This window comes from Bos mutus, chromosome 17, assembly GCF_027580195.1.
Source record: "Bos mutus isolate GX-2022 chromosome 17, NWIPB_WYAK_1.1, whole genome shotgun sequence".
NCBI lineage: Eukaryota > Metazoa > Chordata > Mammalia > Artiodactyla > Bovidae > Bos > Bos mutus.
This window is the reverse complement of record NC_091633.1, coordinates 6958680-6971132: the sequence shown is the minus strand read 5'-3', so window position 1 is coordinate 6971132 and position 12453 is coordinate 6958680. Positions and strand designations below refer to the sequence as shown.

The window sequence follows — 12453 nt, the reverse complement described above, 5'->3', positions numbered from 1 at the left end:
TTCACTTTCATACATTGGAGAAGGAAATGGCAACCCACTCCAGTGTTCTTGCCTTGAGAATCCCAGGGACAGGGGAGCCTAGTGGGCTGCTGTCTATGGGGTCACTCAGAGTCGGACACGACTGAAGTGACTTAGCAGCAGCAGCAAGATAAAAACAAGCCAAGTTTTCAGGGAGAAGCAAGGCTTTTCTTGAGGCTTAGTTCTAAAGCAGTTTCTCACATGGGACTTCAGAAGGGTAATTATTTTGAAATGGTTTTAAGATTGGAACTCCTTTTTCAAGAATATCTGACCAAGCCAGCATGAATCCGTAAAGCAGATAAACTCTGAGCTGCTCTGCTGCAGGCAGGTGGGGGAGTGGGGGTGGTCAGGGATAGGCCCGGGTGCTGGCCTTGCTTCTCACTCATCCCCGCTCCATCCGGATGGAATCTGCTGAGCATTGAGACTTGGGTGTGGCAAGTGTGGGGACAGTCTGGAGAGGTTGAGAAAAACAGAGCTTCTTTGCTCAGTCCATCAAACCTGTGTTTATTAAGCACCTACTGTGTGTCAAGCACTGGACGGATGCTAGGGGTGTAGCTGTAAACAAGACGATGTGGTGTCGACCCTTCTGAAGGTCAGAGTCATGTTGAGTGTTATGGGAAGGTGTAACCTGCAGGTCTGGTTTGGGGAACAGATTTGGAGTACTCAGGGTAGGCTTCCTGGAGGAAGTAACATTTACTGAAGCTGAAAGCTAAAGGACGAGCCTGAGTTGGCTGACCAGGAGAGTTCCAGGCAGGGGAATAGCCTGCACAAAGGCATAGAGGCAGGGGTGTCGCACGGCATCTAAGGAGCTGCAAGATGGTCCCATGCAGATGGGGCCTGTGGACATTTGGCAAGCCCCCTGTTTTCTCTAGACTTCAGTCTCCTCAACTGTACAGAGTCTTGTCAGAGTCTTGTCCACCCCCAGCCTCCCTCCAACCCCAGCTGTGAATCTGTGAAGGTTCGTGATGGAGGTGGGCCATCTGGACAGGTCGTTCAGGGATGTAGAGGATGGAACAGTGTTATGCAGCAGCCCAGAGTCAAGAATAAAGAGACTGGGACTCCCTTGGTTGTTCAGCGGTTAAGACTCTCGCTCCCAATGTGGAGGGCCCAGGTTCAGTCCCTGGTCAGGGAACTAGATCCCACATCCTGCAACTAAGACACAGCACAGCAAAATAAACAAAAATAAATAAATTAATTTTTTAAAAGCACTCTTTAAAAACATAAAACAAGCACTTTGGAAAGTTGAGTTAACTCTGGGAGATGCCACCAGGGGACCACTATGTGCTTGGGAAGCAGAAATGTGCTGCCTTGACCTCAAGGACCCAGGGGCTGAACGCAGCTGCCCAGCCCCGCTCCCCTCCCAGCTTCCCCAGGAGGCTGACTCAACCCCTCACTCATCTTCTCATTCATCTTCAACCTCGCCCATCACCTTGTACCGCTCTGGGTTATTGTAGACATCCAGGAGATATTTATTGATTACAACATAACACTTTTTCCAGGAAATTTTATGTTAACTCACATAAGCTTGACATAAATGGTATTGCAGATGTCAGGAGTATCCAAGAGGCTAGAAAAAAATGAAAAAGGAATATTATATTTACTTGCTTAAGCTCCTCATTTTGGATTATCTCCCTATAACCTCTTGTCATTTTAAAGGCAGCGGGGAAGGAAGTTGGTATTTAAAGTGAGCCTGCTTTCTGCCGGGAATTCTTATTGGAGCTCTGATGCTTTCAGTTCTTTTTACTCTTCACGGAGATCCTGCATCGTGGAGAGTATCATCAGCATTGGAAAAGACCACCGTTGTTTTTTTCTCAGCTGAATGTCCATGTCAGGGGCAGCAGTTGTGGCCTCGTGAAAGCTTGCTGCGAGGTGCAGGGCAGACGGTCAGGTCCTGATTGCTCCTGCAGTCTGGCCCTCTTCCGTGCTGAGTTCCACGCTGCTCCATGGCTTGCACCGAGGAAGAGTGCAGATCATGGAAGGCTTACAGTACAGGCTCTTGGGTCTGTACCCTGGAGGTTCTGACCCAAGAGGTCTAGAGTGAAGCCTTGGAACTGAATTAAAAAAAAAAAATAGAAGGGCACCAGGTAATTCTAATATGCCACAAAACTTGACAAGCAAGAGCTTGAGTCAGTCTCTCAATTATGAAAATCAAGAGAGTAAACTCTTGGGAGTTTTCTGATGCTCCAGTGGTTAAGACCGTGTGCTTCCAACGCAGGGGGCGCAGGTTCCATCCCTTGCTGGGGAACTAAGATCCTGCTTGCTGTGCAGCAGGTGTTACTTCAAATATTTCCATGCACTGTTAGCTTGATGGTAATTTTTTAAAAAAAAAAGAAAATAAACTCTTAAACTGTAATTTAATCCCACTGTGCTTCCAATTCTAGAATCTTGTACATAAAATGACACAGTTTAAACATCGCAGACAGGTCTCTTCTTGCCCTGAGCAGGTTTTGGAGGGTCTCACTGAAAAGAGAGACCTTCTCCTTCGTGGGAACACAGTTCTTAATAATGTCAGGCCTCCAGGAAGAGCGGGGCTAGTCCTTACTCTGCAAAATAATGGGGAAAGAAAAAGGAATCTTTCTGTGCCATGCATTGTGCTAATTCTCAGCAGTGTGTTTTAAGGAGGGTATTTTCTACAGAGAAAGGTAACTAATCGAGGGTTACGTCTTGGGCGCATCACCTCCCTCTCCAGGGTTTAGTATCCTCAGAAGTAAATTTGTATTCTGTCATTTATCCATCCACCTGGCCACCCAGCCAGAAGAATTTCCCTGGTGCCTGCTCCAGGGATGACAAACCTGTTCCATCGTAAGAGCATTGAGAAGGATTCTGAGGTCACGTCTCAACTCAGTGGCACAGAGTCCAGTTCCTTAGTGACCTCCGTTATGACCATGGAAGGGACAGAGGCGGCATTTGGGCCATTTGTCTACCATTTCTGATCTCCCTGGGTGCCTGGGGGAATAACTTGACTCTTACCCGTGCTGTCCAAAAACACAGCTGAAATGCTAAGGGTGACGTGGTTGGTGGGGGTCACCCTCATGTGCTGTTCTTGCCCCCTCAGCTCCGCCAGCGGTTTGAACTAGAGATTGAACGGATGAAGCAGATGCACCAGAAGGACCGTGAGGACAAGGAGGAGGAGCTGGAGGACATCCGCCAGTCCTGCCAGAGGCGGGTACGTGAGCTGCGAGCGCAGCTGCACCCCGGGGTCCCGGCGTGGCCAGTGCACGCGCCTCGTCCCTACAGCACGGGGATGAGCTCAGCTTCCTTGGGAAGTGCTGTCAAGGGTGCTGGAGCAGAAGGACCTGTCCTAATAGCTACAGTTCTGGGGCTTCCAGAAGCCTCCGAACTGTCCAGCATAATCACCCTAGACTTCTACCAAGAGCCCAGAGTGCCATGAGGCTGATGCCCTGGATAAGGATGTATATGTGTCAAGAAGGGGACCAGTCCCTTCTGGTTTGTTTGCCTTGCAGATCATTTCTTACATTTTTATCTAAGCTCTTTGCAGACATTTCAAACAGTGTATAAGAAGGCAACAAGCAGTTGAGATCTTAACCACCAAGACATCATCATTATTACTATTTTAAATGTTCTTTCTCTGTGCCCACACGAGCATATGCACAGAGATACCATTTTACCTGAATGGGGTCGTGCTGCTTTGAAGCCTGCTGTTTTCCCTCTGAAGTTTGTTCTGGGCCTCCTCTCCTGTCAGTACGTGCGGACCTAATTCACATGTTTACGGGCTTGAAAGTATTCCACCAAAGGCCTGTGCTCTTGTTTACTCAGCAAGCAAGTCTCTTATCATTGGACATCTAGGATCTTCTGATTTTCTGTTATTATAACCAACACCAACACAAACTTCCTTATGGATGCATTTACTGATGTGAGTTATAAGGTGAATCTTTAAAACAGAATTGCTGAGGAGCTTGGGTTAAGCCTCTCTGAACAGGTTTTGTCTGGGCAGGACTTCTGTGGTCCCTTCATAGCCTGGGTACATTGTGCATCTCCCAGAAAGGGCCGAGTACCATTCCCCATAGTCGACTCTGATATTAGCTCCCCAAACAGCATCCCTGCAGAGACCTCCAACTGCAGGGGCTGAGAGTGTGGGCACTGGAACTCCTTGACTCTTGGTATGAGTGTTTGCCTTCCCAACGCAACAACAGTGTGATCCTGGGAAAGTGACCATAAACCCTCCGCTCCACCCGAACTCCATTCCCTTCCTCAGCTGCTTTCTCCATGTCCACCACTGGTCACTTGGAGCCAGTTTATAAGACACACAGGAAAGCTGATGTTGCTAGTTTATTTGGAGTTATAGAGGCTTGGATCGAATTCAGACTCCATTAGCTATCAAATGTGGGGCGTGGGAGAAATAACGTAACCTTGCTGATAAGCCTCACTTCTCTCATCTGTGAAATAGGAAAACAGTGGCCACCTTGCAGGGTTATGGGGAAGATTCAAAAGATCGCAGGTGTGGAACCACGGCTCAGAGTTTGTAATGTCCTCCTCCTTTGCTGGAAACTTACAAGCAGTACTGGTGTGTGTGTGGATTTCCAGGCGGCCGATCCTTCCCAGAGGTACCCGGGAACCAGCCCCGTGGCTGACCTGCTCCTGGGCGTGCCTGCTCCATCCCAGGAGAAGGCGAGTGCAGGGACTTGACGTCCTGTAGAGTCCCCTCCCCCCGCCCGCACTCCCCACCTCCTGCCTGAGTAGCATCATCCTGGGCGAGGCTGGAGGAGGCCGTGGTGGTGTCAGGACCCTGGCGGGAGATGAGCCTCTCGTCCTGGGCAGATGGGGCCGCCTCGGTACCCCGTCACTGCTGGGGGGTGAGGGACTGTAAGAAGCGAGCCCTTCTTCACTCCCAGTGGTTGATGCTGCTGCATCTGCTGCCCGGCCCGCTCCCCAAATACTCCTTTTGGGGCTCCTTTACAGTTCAGCCCCTCTGGGGGTTCATGCAGATCATCCCAAGGGGCCAAGTACATTCTCCCCAGAACTTCCTGGAGTTGGAAAAAATCATAGATTTTAGGTTCATTCAGACCTGTGTGCCCTTGAGTAAGTCTCCTAACTTCCCTAAGACTCAGTTTTCTCATCTGTGAAATGGGAGCAATAAGAGAAAATGATTTCCGTCCCCTATGCTATTGTGAGAATAAGATCAAAGAATGGTAAGGTGCCTTATAAACTGTAAAGTGCTGGGAGTTACCACATAGAAATGTTCTACAGAATACTCTCTAGAGAACTGCCTCTCTTGACACATAGCTTTTATTATTTTGTACATTTTTCAAAAGGAGTTTCAGCTTCTGCAGGTGTGAGCAGACTGCCTTGTGTCTTTCATTCTTAAAAGAAAGTCTTGAACTGTTTTCTGAAATGACCATCCATCAGGAGTTTGCTTTTTCTCTCCATGGGTCAGGAGGTGGAAACCCAGTCCCTGCCCATGTGCCCTCAGGTGAAGGGGGCGCAATTGCTAATGCGTTCCAGGAGCGCCTCAATGTGTTGTGAGTGCCCCAAGCCAGGACCCTGATGGGCCGGAGATGTGACCCAGACCCTCCTGGGGCTTCTTTACGGCCAGATTTATAAAGGGGGGAGTGAGGTCAGAGAAGGGTGTGCCTCTCCTCTGACAGATACTAACATTTGATTGCACGTCCAGTGACTGCTCTACTCGCTCTGTCTCTCTCCGTGGCAGGAAATCAATCATTAGTGACCTGGGTGGGAAAGCTGCTGACTGTCTGATGGTGACAGAGGAGCCCAGGCCAGCAGACGGAATGCTGACAGTTCTCAGCAGCAGCTGACCTAGGAGTCTCTGCTTCAGGACCTCTCTCTGACTCAGTTTGCCCATCTGTGAGGGGAGTCCATTGATAGCACAGGATGGAGCAGGAGGAAGGGGTGAGACAGCACACAGGAGAGGCAGGTGCAGAAGAGGGTGTGCACAGCGCCGTTACCGTGGGGCATCCACTTTAGCAGGGAGCGCCTGCCTCTGCTGGGTGGTCACTGAGAAATCAGAGCCGATTGTAAGTTAAAAGAGCCACTCGTAGCCATAGTCTTAGTCAGTTTGGGCTACTCTAGCAAAACTGGGGGTGCAGAGTGGAGGCTTAAAGAGCAAAGGTTTATTTCCCATAGTTCTGGAGACTGGAAAGTCCCAAGATCAAGGTGCTAGCAGATCTGGTGTGGGGCAAGGGCCCCACTCCCAACTTGCAGATAGACGGCTGCCTTCTCACTGTGTCCTCACGTAGGGAAGACAGAGGAAATGAGGTTCTTGTTTGTAAGGGCACTCATTCCAGCATGGGGGCTCCCCCCACCCCGCCAACCTCATCTAACCCTAACCATCTCCCAAAGGCCTCATCATCAAATATTCTTGCCTTGGGAGTTAGGATATCAACATTAGGAATTTTGGAGAGACAGACTTGAAGTCTAGACACCAAATAATCTCAAATGCAACTTTTGCTGCATTATAGTTCCCAGGTAGCTCAAGGATAAAGAATTCACAACTGCCAGGCAAGAGACACAGGTTCAACCCCTGGATCGGGAAGATCCCCTGGAGGAGGGCGTGGCAACCTACTCCAGTATTCTCGCCTGGAGAAGAAAGGAGCCTGGTGGGCTGTGGTCCACGGGGTTGCAAAGGGTCAGACGTGACGTAGTGACTAAACAGCAACAGGTGTATTTAATAAGAAAGATGAATGCGTCCTAACATGTAGGATACGATGCTGCACAGAGTCTTAAAAGGTCAGCGCGCCCAGACTTGTACCTGTTCCAGAGAGGCCACGGCAGAGGAAGGAGACAGCTGTTAGGAAATGGGCAGGAGACTGGGGCTGGGGACTCCACAGTGAATGCCAGGGGGCTCCCCATAATTGTTCCGTTCTCCCCATAATTGTCCAGCTCCTGAGCTTTTAGGCTTCTGAATTCTCTAACAGAAATACCTCCTCCCCCCGCGCAAACTACTAGGTGAGCCTTTGTGGAACTGGGCGAGCAGCCATGAACTCCACACACCCAGCCCCGTCCTCCAGAGGGTCCTGGCCTCGGGGGGCCCGTCCAGATGGAGTGCGCGTGTCCCACGCCCGCATCTACCCTTTGTGCCCGCAGCTCCGCCAGCTGGAAATGCAGCTGGAGCAAGAGTACGAGGAGAAGCAGATGGTCCTCCACGAGAAGCAGGACCTGGAAGGCTTGATCGGGACCCTCTGCGACCAGGTAAGACGGAGCCGCAGCAGACAGCCCGGAGAGCGCAGTCCCTGCCCCGGCCCGGTTGAGAGCTGATTGCTGGGGAGGCCAGCGGGGAGTAGGGGTCTTAGGACCCGGCCCAAGGATAGACCTGTCAGCTGGCCTCCACCTGCTCTTCCCAGGAGCCTTCTGCTCCACCAGTCTGTCTGTCCTCACTCACCGCCACTTCAGAGGGGACCTTCTGTGTGTGGGCGGTGGGGGGGTGGTCTTCACACAGCAGGGTTCTTGGAAGAACCCCTGAGAATACAGAGAGTGGGTCTGGCCACAAGCGCCAGGCCCAGTGGTCTTGCCTTCAGCCACTGCCGGGGTGAGCATGTAGACGACGGCCTTCGCTTTGGCGGGGTGACTGAACGGCCACTGTGCTCACAGCTGCCCTCGTGAGAACCGGACTTTTGCTGGCCACAGAGTCAGGCGGCGGGGCTGGGCTGCTTCTGCCTGCACGGTGCTGGGTGATCTGATGAGGCGCCCTGAGCTCCTGATGAGCAGAGCCTGGTGGGGCTGCCGCCCTCGCTGGAGACCAGGGCGCCCGGTGCAGCACTGCCGGCCTGACGTTGGGAGCGGCAACGCTCCTTGTCGGTGGGGGCGGGGTGGGGGGGACAAGGAGGGGAGGGGCTGTCTGGTGTGTTGCAGCCTGTTGAGCAGCATTTCTGGCCTCCACCTCCTAAAGGCCAGAAGCACGCCCCTTGGCCATGACAACCAGCAGCGTCTACCAACACGACCAAGTGTCCCTCCAGGACACAGTCAGCCTCCCGCTTTACAGAGAACCACTCCTGCAGAGAAAGCAGTGAGCAGAGCCCAGAGCCAGCACCGGGTGTCGGAGCTTGGGGAACCGCTCCTGCATCCCCCGGATGTTCTTCCCCCGCCCATGCTGCTGCCCTGAGAACCCCAACATTGGAGAGAAGTGCCAGCAGCTCCTATGATTTTCTTTTAAAATATCATAGGAGTGTTTTTTTTTTTTAATGTATCTGCTTAATGTGTTCATTGTCTTTTAAGTAGTGACGATCTTGCTGTCAGTATCTCCACCCCCAGCCCAGTCATTCCTCTTGTTCACAGAGGGCTGTGGATCCCCTCCCAATAGTCGGCCAGGCCTCGGACAAATAGGTGCTCACTATGTTGCTGTCATTTTTTTTAATTGACTAAATGAGTGAATTCTAGAGCGGGACCACCGCCGTCATGAGAGTGAGAGCCGGAAGCTGAGGGCATCAGGGGAAGGACCGTATATTCTCTTTCTTCTCTGGGTTTTCTGAATTTTCAGCCAAGCAAACTGGGGTCACTGAATGCACAAGCCATTGAGGCTCTGCCCGCTTTTTGGCTTCTGTGCAAGAAAGCACACCTCCGTATTTGATTCTAGAATGACAGAAATCCCTGGGAGAGGACTTCCCTGGCGGTCCAGTGGGTAAGACACCATGCTCCGAATGCAAGGGACCAGGGTTCAACCCCTGATCAGGGAACTACAGTCCACATGCCACAGCTAAGAGCCCGAACGCCACAACTAACAATTCTGTGCATAGTGCGGCCAAATAAACAAAAATAAATATTTTAAAAATCCCTGGGAGAAGGTCACCGTCTGTCCAGCATGGTCCATTTGAGAAAACAAAGGCATTAATCCAGTAAAGAAAGGTTCTTATAAATATTGCTAAAGTCTGAATTTTACATGCAGAGAGAAGATAACTTCAGTGAATGAAATGCTAATTCCGTGTGAGTCACCAAGCTGGAGCCCTTGAATAACTTACACGTTAAATACTTGTAAGTGTTTCAGTGAGACACTGAGAGTAGAACAGACAGCGTAATTGATATCTGTGTACTGGGAGGACAGGGTTCACATAAATTAACATTCTGCTGCATGGGATTCAGATGTTTTTTAAGGAAGCAGAACATTTCCAAAACAGTTGGTGGCCTCTTGGTTTCTGTTCTTCATCTCTGGTGTCTCTACCCTTTCGACGTTTTTTTCTTCCCTCCCAGAGGGGCCTGCTTTCCTGAGGCTGGGGACCGCAGTTCCCCTGCGTGTGTGTGTGAGCTGCCTTGACTTTGTCCCCCACTGGGCTCTGTTGTTGAGATTGCTCCACGCTAGCCTGTGTAGCTCTGATCCATCCTTTTAAACCGCCTCACAGTGTTCGTCTTCTTTCCCCCCTGTTCTTCTGTTGGTGGGTATTTACGTGCATGTGGGAAAAGCTTCTCCAGGGTATAAAGCTGGAGAGGAAACTGCTGGCTGTGAGGGATGTACCATTTTGGAATTATCAGGTGTTGCCCACATTGTTCCTCAGAGTGATAGCAGCAGTTTATGTTGTCACCAGCATATTTTATAAATATATTTAAATTAATTAGTTGAGGTATTTAAATTTTTGGTTGTGATGGGTCTTCGTTGCTGCATGCGACGTCTCTCCAGATGCGGTGAACGGGGGCTACTCTTTGTTGCAGTGCCTGGACTTCTCCTCGAGCCTTCTCACTGGCAGGTGGACTCTTAACCACTGCACTAGAAGTCCGTCATTAGCAGCTTTTTCTTTCTTCCCCACATCCCCCCAGCACATGGCACTGTCAGACATTTGAATATCTTTATCAGTTACTGAGTGTTGAATTGTACTGCTAATCCCTCTTTACTAGTGGAATTCTGCATTTTTCATGTTTATTATGATTTTCTCTTATGTGAGTTACCTGTTTATAGTGTTTCAGTTCAGTCACTCAGTCATGTTCGACTCTTTGCGACCCCATGGACTGCAGCACACCAGGCTTCCCTGTCCATTACCAACTCCTGGAACTTGATCAAATTCATGTTCGTTGAGTTGGTGATGCCATCCAACCATCTCATCCTCTGTCGGCCCCTTCTCCTCCTGCCTTCAATCTTTTCCAGCATCAGAGTCTTTTCCGATGAGTCAGCTCTTCGAATCAGGTGGCCAAAGTATTGGAGCTTCAGCATCAGTCCTTCCAATGAATATTCAGGACTGACTTCCTTTAGGATGGACTGGTTGGATCTCCTTGTAGTCCAAGGGACTCTCAAGAGTCTTCTCCAACACCACAGTTCAAAAGCATCAATTCTTTGGTGCTCAGCTTTCTTTTTGGCTCAACTCTCACATCCATACATGACCACTGGAAAAGTCATAGCTTTGACTAGACAGACCTTATTGGCAACATAATGTCTCTGCTTTTTAATATGCTGTCTAGGTTGGTCATAGCTTTTCTCAAAAGAGCAAACGTCTTTAAATTTCATGGCTATAGTCACCGTCTGCAGTGATTTTGAAGCCCAAGAAAATAAAGGCTCTCACTGTTTCCATTGTTTCCCCATCTATTTGCCATGAAGTGATGGGACCGGACACCATGGTCTTTGTGTTTTGAATGTTGAGTTTTAAGCCAGCTTTTTCACTCTGCTCTTTCACTTTCCTCAAGAGACTCTTTAGTTGCTCTTCATTTTCTGCCATAAGCGTGGTATCATTTGCATATCCGAGGTTATTGATATTTCTCCTGGCAATCTTGATTCCAGCTTGTGCTTCTTCCAACCCAGCATTTCGCATAATATACCCTGCATTTAAGTTAAATAAGCAGGGTGACAATATACAGCCTTGACATACTCCTTTTCCTATTTGGAACCAGTCTGTTATTCCATGTCCAGTTCTAACTATTGCTTCCTGACCTGCATACATATTTCTCAAGAGGCAGGTCAGGTGGTCTGGTATTCCCATCGCTTTAAAAATTTTCCACAGTTTATTGTGATCCACATAGTCAAAGGCTTTGGCATAGTCAAGAAAGCAGAAATAGATGTTTTTCTGTAACTCTCTTGCTTTTTCAATGATCCAGCTGATGTTGGCAATTTGATCTCTGGTTCCTCTGCCTTTTCTAAATCCAGCTTGAATATCTGGAAGTTCTAGGTTCATGTACTGTTGAAGCCTGGCTTGGAGAATTTTGAGCATTACTTTGCTAGCGTGTGAGATGAGTGCAATTGTGCGGTAGTTTGAGCATTCTTTGGCATTGCCTTTCTTTGGGATTGGAATGAAAACTGACATTTTCCAGTCCTGTGGCCATTGCTGAGTTTTCCAAATTTGCTGGCATATTGAGTGTAGCATTTTCACAGCATCATCTTCCAGGATTTGAAATAGCTCAGCTGGAATTCCATCACCTCCACTAGCTTTGTTAGTAGTGATGCTTCCTAAGGCCCACTTGACTTCACATTCCAGGATGTCTGGCTCTAGGTGAGTGATCACACCATCGTGGTTATCTGGTTCATTAAGATCTTTTTTGTACAGTTCTTCTGTGTATTCTTGCCACCTCTTCTTAATATCTTCTGCTTCTGTTAGGTCCATACCATTTCTGTCCTTTATTGTGCCCATAATGTGTTTGGTCTTCCTCTTTTTTCTATTAATTATTCATGACCCTTATCCAAGATGCTAATCTACTTTTGGTTGTATATTTTGAAACGAGCTCCTACTCTGTGGATAAGCATTTCACTTTGTTTATAACATTTTAGAGGCTTCCCTGGTGGCTCAGTGGTAAAGAATCTACCCATCAATGCAGGAGATAGAGGTCCTATCCCTGGGTCGGGAAGATCCCTTGGAGGAGGAAATGGCAACCTACTCCAGTGTTCCTGCCTGGAGAACCCCATGGACAGAGGACCCTGGCAGGCTACAGTCCATGAGGTCGCCAGAGTCAGATACTCATTAGCGACTAAACAACAGCAACATAATGTTTTTTACTTAATAAAGTGTTTTTTAAATAGTCTTATTATCCAGTTATGGTTGGTGCTTTTACGATTTCTTTCCTTAACTGACTTCATAAAGATAATTCACCATATTTCTGAAAATTTCTAAAGTTTTGGGCACTTTTAAGTCTTTAATCCACTTAGCTTTTATTTTGGTACGTGTGAGGTAAGAATCTATTTTTTCCTGATATAAATCACCTTCATTTTAGTTCATGAGTGATTTTTTTTCTAAAATTTTTATTTATGTATGTCTGTATTTGGGGGCTGTCCATTCTGTTTAATTGGTGTATTTGTCAGTTCTTGCATCATGTGGCCTTAATGGCTGGGTCTGATAACTTGTAAACAGCTCATCTCTATAATTCGCTTATCTATTTGTGATCCTTTGATCCTCTTATTGAGATTGCATAGCATACCCTGATGGGATTTTCAAATGCATTGGTTTGCAGATTAGTTGGGAACCAGTGACATAGTTGTTTTTTTAAAAATAGTGAACCATTGCAGTCATGAGCATGCTATATCTCTTCATATATCTGTGGCTTTCGTATTTTACT

General features: G+C 48.4%; 1 protein-coding gene across 1 annotated transcript in view; it reads left to right on the top strand.

Annotated features, from left to right (window-relative positions):
* MYO18B (myosin XVIIIB) overlaps positions 1-12453 on the top strand; it is a 233065-nt gene that overhangs the window by 128446 nt on the left and 92166 nt on the right. Inside the window, exons 32-33 of the mRNA XM_070385941.1 lie at positions 3074-3184; positions 7081-7185. Of these exons, the coding sequence (XP_070242042.1) occupies positions 3074-3184; positions 7081-7185 (216 nt within the window). The remainder of the gene's footprint in view (positions 1-3073; positions 3185-7080; positions 7186-12453) is intronic.